The sequence below is a fragment of the Myotis daubentonii genome, chromosome 8, assembly GCF_963259705.1.
Source record: "Myotis daubentonii chromosome 8, mMyoDau2.1, whole genome shotgun sequence".
Lineage (NCBI taxonomy): Eukaryota > Metazoa > Chordata > Mammalia > Chiroptera > Vespertilionidae > Myotis > Myotis daubentonii.
This window is the reverse complement of record NC_081847.1, coordinates 2,923,138-2,930,974: the sequence shown is the minus strand read 5'-3', so window position 1 is coordinate 2,930,974 and position 7,837 is coordinate 2,923,138. Positions and strand designations below refer to the sequence as shown.

The window sequence follows — 7,837 nt, the reverse complement described above, 5'->3', positions numbered from 1 at the left end:
GCACAGGGAGATGGAAAGGGCTGTTCTCGCAGCTCCTGCAGGGGGTCAGGGGATCGTCTGCCTCTGGCTGCCCGGGCTGGGGGCTGGGACACAGGGGCCAGCTCTCCCCATCATGACACACCAGCCCTGCTCTGGCTGGGGCTGAGGCCTGTGGTGACGCACGTCTGTGCCGCTGACTTAGTGCACGCATGTTTATTGAGGGCTACCTCCCTGCACACACAGGGGCTGCACACAGGCAGAGGCGTGAGTGTGCAGGCGGTGCTGCATCCCACGTGCCCAGAGCCTGGGGCCGGCCCGGGAGCCCCCCACCAGTCCCTTCAACAAGGCCCTGGCGGAACTCTGGGGAAAATTGGGAAGCCCCACCTGCTGCTCTTGACCCTGGGAGTGGGTCCCAGGCGGGAGGGACCTCAGCTGGCTCAGAGCTTCTCCCCCAGTCACCCTGAGGGGGAGTAAACCCAGCTCGACAGGCCTTCTCTCGGGGTCCCGCCCATGCCAGGGACGTGGCCACGCCGCGCAGAGGACGCCAGCCCCTCTGCTCTCCAAGTGCATGTTTTTGTATGTTGGCCTGTGTGTGCACACCTGTGTGTGTCAGCACTGAGGCCCACGGCCAGGGGCTCTGAGGGCTGTCGGTCCGGCACCCTGTATGAGCTGAGGCAAACATTGTCCTGAAGAGAGGCCAGGGAGCAGCCCGGGCGGGCCCCGGCAGCGCCCAGGTCATGTGAGGGTGGGGTGGAGGCGCCTGTGGACGGTGCCCAGCGCCGCCTGCAGCATGGCGAAGGCCGGCCGCTCCTCCGGGCTGCCTTTCCAGCACGCCAGCATGAGCACGTAGGCCTCGGCGGGGCAGGCGGCCGGGCGCGGAAGCCGGTACCCTCTCTCGATCTGCTGCAGCGTCTCGTGGTTGCTCATTCCTGGGGAGGAGGAGTCACCGTGGATCCCGCCCCCAGCCTTCACCAGACCCTGTTCCATGGGCAGCCTCGTGGCCATGTGCCCCTGCTGAGGGGAGCAACCCGCAGGGCAGGGTGCGCCCTCCTTCGGCTGCCTGGAGGCCCACCTTCGTAGGGACACTGGCCGTAAGAGAACACTTCATAGAGCAGCACCCCGAAGGACCAGACGTCCGACTTCGGGGAGTACACGCGGTAGTGGGCGGCCTCGGGCGCTGTCCACTTGACGGGGATCTTGGAGCCGCTGCTTGGGGAGTAGATGTCATCCTGGTGAGGGGACGCCGTGGTGAGGTGGGTGAGGTGGCGCCCTCCGCTCCCCTGGCTCCACCGCCTGCGGGGCCAGCAGCCCCACCCGCACTGACCTTGAGCAGCCGGGCCAGGCCGAAGTCGGCCACTTTGCAGGCCAGGTCGTCGTCCACGAGCACATTCCTGGCGGCCAGGTCTCGATGCACGATGTGCCGCTCCTCCAGGTAGCGCATGCCCTCGGCCACCTGGCAGGCAAAGCCCAGCAGGACTGGAGGGTTCAGGGCACGGCCTTCGGGGCCTGCAGGGGCAGCCGACACTCAGGCCACTGCCCTCTGTGCCTCAGTTTCCTCATCTGAGAGGGGCGGGCCTGTGCGGCTGCAGTGACTATGCGGGGCAAGCTGTTCCTTGGCAACCAGCCCGGGTCCCCAACAGAGACAGAGAAGGACCAAAGTGGGGAGGGGCGCTGGACGGGGTCCATCCTGACCTTGTTCAGGGGCTGGTGGCAAAGATGGACCACTCCCCACCTCACTCTGCCCAGCCTGGAACCCAATGCCCTGACTTTCTCTCCACTAGGCCCAGGCTGGCTCAGGCCAAGGGCCCTGAGCTCACTGTTGGCCCCAGCCCCCCACAGCCCTCTGGGTCTTGGAAAATCCAGCCACCAACAAGGCCTGGAGCCTTTCAAAGGCCTGTGCCAGAAGGCAGCAGGGGTCACTGTCCTGGCCCGAAGGTCGTGCTGCCCACAGACAGGCGGCCAGTAGGGGTGCACTCACTGCCCAGGAAGGCCTGCAGGCTGCCCTTGCGCATGAGCTCGGTGACGATGTACGCGGGCTCGCCAGTGGAGCACACGGCGTGCAGCTGGAGGAGCCGCGCGTGCTGCAGGCTTTTCAGGGTCTGGATCTCTTGGGCGAGGTCCGCAAGTCTCATGTTGGCTGCTGGAGAGGGTGCGACTCCAGGGCCCGTCCACATCACCCGTGGCTGCCCCGGGCTCCAGGGGTCAGGGGTGGCAGGGCCTCACCCACCTGATTTGATGACCTTGATGGCCACAGGCACGGAGCCGAGCCACAGGCCTTCCCACACCTCCCCGAAGTAGCCTTTGCCCAGCTTCCTCCGAAGGGTGAACTCGGAGCGCGGCCGCTCCCACTCATCCTGCTCCGGGGGCTTCTGTGGGGGTGAGGGGCATTCAGGGCCTCTGTGTGTGGCCCTGTCAGAGCGGCAGCTTCTCCAGGGACCAGGCCTCCCCCCAGCACGTGCTCAATGCTGGCTCTGGGTGGAGCAAGGGGTGCCAGGTGCTGACCTCCCTGAGGCTGGGCCCCATTTGCTGAAGAAGGACCACTGTCCACACTCATCACTGCCCCTCAGGCTATCATTGAGGAGCCAGAGGAACCAGGTCGCTGCCCGGCCCCTCGGCAAACGGCCGCCCGCGCTGGGACCGTGGTGGAGAACTGCAGCCCCAGCTCAGGGGCGGCTCCTGGGGCCGGTCCTCAGGATCAGCATCTCCTCCCACAGCTCCTGCCCTGGGCCTGGAGCTGCTGCGGGAGCCTCCCCATGCGCCCCCAGCCCCCTGTCCTCCTCACTGCTGCCTGCAGAGCCCGGCATACTCCCGGCCAGGGCTCTCGGAGGAGAGCAGACCCCACTCCTGAGCAGAGCCCCCACCAGAGTGTGGAGGTTCGCCAAGTGTGGGCTCCTGGCCTCATCAGATCCCCCGCTGGCCCTCTGGCAATATGTGAGGCCCAGCCATGCCGGGCAGGAGCAGGGCAGGGTCAGGCCCACCTGGGACACGCAGGGCTGCAGCAGCGGGTTCTGGATCAGCTTCCAGTTGGCTTTGTAATAGGTGAGCAGCTCCCCCAGGCTGGGGAAGAGATGGCCCTTCTGCAGGTAGAAGCTGCCGTCAGCCGCCGTGGAGATGCGGTAGTGGCGGACTTTGGCCTGGGCCCGGACTGGGAAGGTGCAGAGATGGAGGCTGTGTCCAGACCCTCCACCACTACCACCAGGAGACTGCCACCACCCTCTGGGGAGCCAAGGCGGCCGGAGCCTCGTGGAGGAGGGGCAATGTGGGTAGCTACAGGCAGAGGAACAGACAGGGTGCAGAGCGGTGCAGGGAATGAAGGCGGGTGAGCTCCTGAGGAGGCCGTGGACAAACATGAAGTGACCCGCAGTAGGCGCTGTCAGGCCCTAGGTGGGGCTGGGCCCAAGTGAGGACTCTGAGGTCAAGAGTGTTCTCATAAGAGAGCAACCAAAGGACGTATGCATGCATATGAGCATAACCAATGGACACGGACACTGGGGCAGTGAGGGCTTGTCCTGGGGGGCGGGAGTGGCAGTGGGAGGTCAATCGTGGAAAAAGGAGACAGATGTAATACTTTCAACAATAAAAAAGAGTGTTCTACCTTGGCACGGCTGCCCAGGGTGCCTCAGGGGGACAGAGGCATGAGGGGCCCTTGTACCTGACAGCGAATAGTCACCCTGGCTGCTCTCACTGGGCCGGATGAGGAAGGCGCCGGGCACGTTGGCTGGGGACAGGAGCAGCTGCTGAGCCTGGGTGCGGCTGATGCCACTGAAGTACCAGCTGCAAAGGGTGGGTGCATCGGTCACCAGGCAGGCCCAGCCCCAGGCGCCCAGCCCCACACTGGCCAGAGGCCCCAGGTGCCCACTCTGTGCCCCCAGCCCCGGCCCCCAGTGCTCAGCCTCCCGAGTCATCAGGGACTGGACAGGCGAACCGCTTGGGCTGGCATGGAGCTGACAGCCACCCGCAGTGACCCATGCCATGTAGACTGTCCACTCACCTTAGCCACGGATTCCCGTTAGTCCTGCTCATAAAGTGACCACAGCCCTGGCCACAGGCTAACAGCCTGGCCATAGACCAAACCTGTCAAACTCAAGACAACTGAGCCCTGAGAGGGAAGGGGTCCACTGGGAACCAGGGCACCCTGATGAAGCTCAGGTGTGTGGGCGGGGCTGCAGGTGTGGCCTGGAGAACCAGGGGTGCCACCTGGCTGGGCATGGCCAACATGCCTCAGGAGGTCATAGGTGGGTGGGAGAAGCAGCCTCAATGCTGGAGCAGCTGGGAAGGCCCTCAAGGAGGTGGCCTGAGCCTGGCTGGGCAGCTGGTCAGGGGAGGCTGGGAGACCTGGGAGGCTCAAAGCATTGAGCGTCCACCTCTGAGGAGCCCTGCCCAGCACAGACCAGCCCGAGCCCCTGGCCCAGATACCAGAAACCCCCACACCTGAGAGTGGGGTGGGGCGGGCCTGCTTGGGGCTTCCTCATCTGACCCTCCATCTGGGCCAGCACTCTACCAAGAATCAGGCCAGGTGAGGCTGCTGGCCCACCCCATCACCGGTGTCTATTCCCCAAGGCCCAGGTTGGGGAACCTCACACCTGAGTTAGCTTCCCTCCTGGGAGCCTCCCCATACCTAGGGTCCCTGGAAACCCAGCGGCAGGAGGCCTGCCCCCAAGGGGACCACTTATGTCCAGGGACAGCCCAGTGAGCACAGCCCCTCATCCACCCTGAGGGACAGCAGAGGTACTGGCTCTCAGACCACCTGGGGGCCCAAAGTATGACTCAGAGCGAGTCAGCCCAAGGGGGGGTGCCCCCCAGAAAGGGGACCAGGTGAACATAGATGTGCAGGTGGGTACAGCTAGAGGCAGGGGCAAGGGCAGGGCCTGGCAGGAGGGGGCAGAGACAAACCTGCACACACCTGGGGAGCTATGGAGAGGGGCTGGGAACCAATGTGGCCAGGGCCGTGGGGCTGGCCTGGGCTGGAGGGAAAATTGGAGGCAGAAGAAGTGGGTGCGAGTGGGTGGAGAGGCAGAGGTCTGGGAAACACTGGGAGATAGAATCAGCAGACAGGGCGGGTGGGGAAGGGTGGGGGACCCGTGGACCTTACATGGGTCACCAGAGACAATACCTGGTGGGGCCGCGAGCTCAGGGACACATTGACTGGGGAGCTCTGAGGCGGCCAGGCTCCGTCCACACAGGCCCTGCCTCTGGGCCTGCTGGCCTGCTGGCGGGGAGAACATCTCAGGTGTGAAGGCTCTCAGCAGGCCTCCCCAGGACAGCAGGGCCCTGGGGGACAAGGAGAACCAGAGGCTCCCAGCCTGGCCTCCCTGCAGCCCCAGGCCTGGGGAGGGAGCTGAGACCTGGACTGCAGGGATGTCCTCCGGGTCCCTCCCTGGGGCGTGGGGCCATGGGCGAAATAAGATTGTAGGGGAGCCCTCAGCAGCTTGGAAGCAATGAGGCCTCACTGTGGGGGTTGAGGGGCCCAGCCCACCCAGCCGGTCTGGCCCAGGGACAGGTGTCTGGGGCTAATGACCCTGGGAGTGTGGTCAGCCCTTTCATCTCCAGCCCAGGCAAATAGTCATTAGCTCTTCCTCTTGGCAACCCCTCCCCTCCCCACAGCCCTGCCAGCCTTTTCCGGAGCAGCTCTGGCTTTGTCCTCCACACCTGGAGTGACTGTGGGTAACTCCCCATCGGAGTGCCTGCTTGGTCCCAGGCGTGGGGTGGGGGCCAGGAGGTACCTTCTCCCAGGAGCTGGCAGCGGCCTGACTGAGGCTGAGACCCTAGGCTGGTCGGCAAGGACATGTCCAGGGCTCAGGCCTGGCCCAGTGGGTGCGGGACCCACATCGAGGTGAGGTCTGCTCAGCAAAGCAGGCAGCCTGCTCTCACCCAGCATGCCACCTCCATGCATGCTGGCTGAGAGGAGAGACTCTGCCCGAGTGTCCGCGAGCCAATGCCCCGACCGTCGGACACCTGAGATTGCCACGGCCACCACTGCATTCAGCAGGAAGATGGGTCAGGCTCACATCCTGGGTTTGGGTGGAATGCTTGAGGCCTATGGACTGTGCCCACTGCCAGATGGCAAGGCCCTGTTCAGAGCTGGCACACAGCTGCCCCAGGAGACCACCTGTCCTTGGACCTGGAGCTTGAGCTGAGAGGTGACCTCCCCGAGGAACCTGCTTGGAGAGCCCTCTCCCCTTCTTCTTCCTTCCATGGTGACAGGCTGCCATGCCAACAAGCAGATATTCCTGCCTGGGGACTGCCCCTGCGTTGGGGCTCAGGCTCTGGGGGGAATGGTTGGGCTCCCCTACCTGGGTCCACTGCCCGAACAGGCCTTTCTTGGAGCAATCCCAAAGGCCAGGTCATGTCTGCCCCATAGCTGGCCCAATGCAGGTGGAAGGGCTGGTGAATGTGCAGGAGTGAGGGGCAGGGGAATGCACCTCTGATATATACCACCCCCACCCCCCGTCACCACCTTACCACACCCTCAGAGCACAAGAGGACACCGATGGCCTCTGCACACTCAGGTCCTCACTGGGAGCTCTAGGAAGCAGAGGCTATGTCATCTCACCCCAGACCCTGCCCCCAAGCAGTGACTACTTAGCCAGCCTGTAGAACGAGAGCCTCCTAGATGCTGCCTCCAGGACTGAGTCCCTGTGTGAGAGCAAGAGGGCAGCTAGCCAGCCGGACAGAGTCCCAATGTGGCCGGCCAGGAGCAGCACGCACGCCGCCCAGCCCCACCTGCCAGGCCGTCACTGCTGTCTGTGTCCCAGGCTCTGTGCTCACTGCTGTGCAGCAGGGCCTGGAGGAGCCCACTGCTGAGCGCATGCGTGACCCCACAACGATCCCAGACTCCCAGATGGCCCCCAGCCTCAGCCGCTGCTTCCTGACTCCCAGAGCAGGCGGTACTCACGGTTGGTCTGCGAGCATCTCAGCAGTGGCCTTGGCCACGAAGGCGAGGGGCACAAGCCCCACACTGGGCTGGCCCGAGAGCCGACGGGCAAAGATGTAGTCGCCCTCCTCCTTGAGGGCGTAGAGCCTGTCCCCACGGCTGACACTCAGCTCATCCGCATACCGTGCCGTGAAGTCGCACAGCGCCCTGAAGAACTGCCCAGGCGCTGGGGGGCTGCCAAGCACAGCGGCAGGGGGCTCCAGCTCCGGGTCGGCACCCGGCTCGGGGAAGCAGGGGACGCTGTGGCCCTGGGCACCTGCTGGCCAGATCTTGTTCCAGAAGGAGGACAGGAAGGCCAGCCGCTTCCTGAGGAAGGGCTCCATGTTCCAGGGTGTTCTGAACCTGGTCCCCACGCCGCCCAGGCCCTGCAGGGAAGGGGACGTCCGGAAAAGGAGAAACTGGAAGAGCTGGTGGGAAGGCGAGTGTCGGAGCCTGGAGCCTCGGAGCCTTGCTGCGTTCGTCCCGCTGGTGCGAGGTGTGGTGTAGCAGGTCACTGCAGCGCGCCCCCACACCCACAAGCAGGAGCAGGCTTGCACAGCCCCCTGCCTGCCTCTGGGCTGGTGTTCAGACCAGCCTGGGGGCGGGGCCGGGGCGGTCCTGGGCGTGGCCTCAGGTGGGGCCGCCCCGCCCCTCCTCCCTTCTGTCCCTCCCCCAGGCCCAGGCAGGACGGAGTGAAGCTGCTCCCCGAAGGATATGAACCCCGCGGCGGCACGGAAGGGGTGGGGATGAGTCTGGTGCATGGCCGGCCCTCCTGCACGATGAACAAACTCGGCCTGTGCTTCTGAGTTGGGTGGGGAAAGCAAGCCCCAGCCGTCAGATTCTGGGGTCTGGGGCTGTGGGCAGGGCCTGTGGTGGGTGGGGTTCCAGCCAGGTGGCCTGCTCTCTCTCCACGTGTGTCTCCCTCCACCCAGGGTCATTATTGAG

At 65.1% G+C, this 7,837-nt stretch overlaps 1 protein-coding gene across 2 annotated transcripts; it reads right to left on the bottom strand.

Annotated features, from left to right (window-relative positions):
• Window positions 1-220: 220 nt before the first annotated feature.
• SRMS (src-related kinase lacking C-terminal regulatory tyrosine and N-terminal myristylation sites) lies at window positions 221-7,443 on the bottom strand. Of its 2 annotated transcripts, none has more exons than XM_059705043.1 (8): window positions 6,875-7,443; window positions 3,632-3,753; window positions 2,958-3,124; window positions 2,207-2,348; window positions 1,958-2,119; window positions 1,304-1,485; window positions 1,052-1,208; window positions 221-908 (listed from the first exon to the last, which is right to left on the bottom strand). In XM_059705043.1, the coding sequence occupies exons 1-8, from the start codon at window positions 7,234-7,236 to the stop codon at window positions 715-717; spliced, it is 1,488 nt and encodes a 495-aa protein (XP_059561026.1). In that variant the 5' UTR covers window positions 7,237-7,443; the 3' UTR covers window positions 221-714. The 2 variants fall into 2 exon arrangements, with proteins under 2 accessions (XP_059561026.1, XP_059561027.1); XM_059705044.1 differs by having other exon boundaries at window positions 1,958-2,116.
• Window positions 7,444-7,837: the final 394 nt, after the last annotated feature.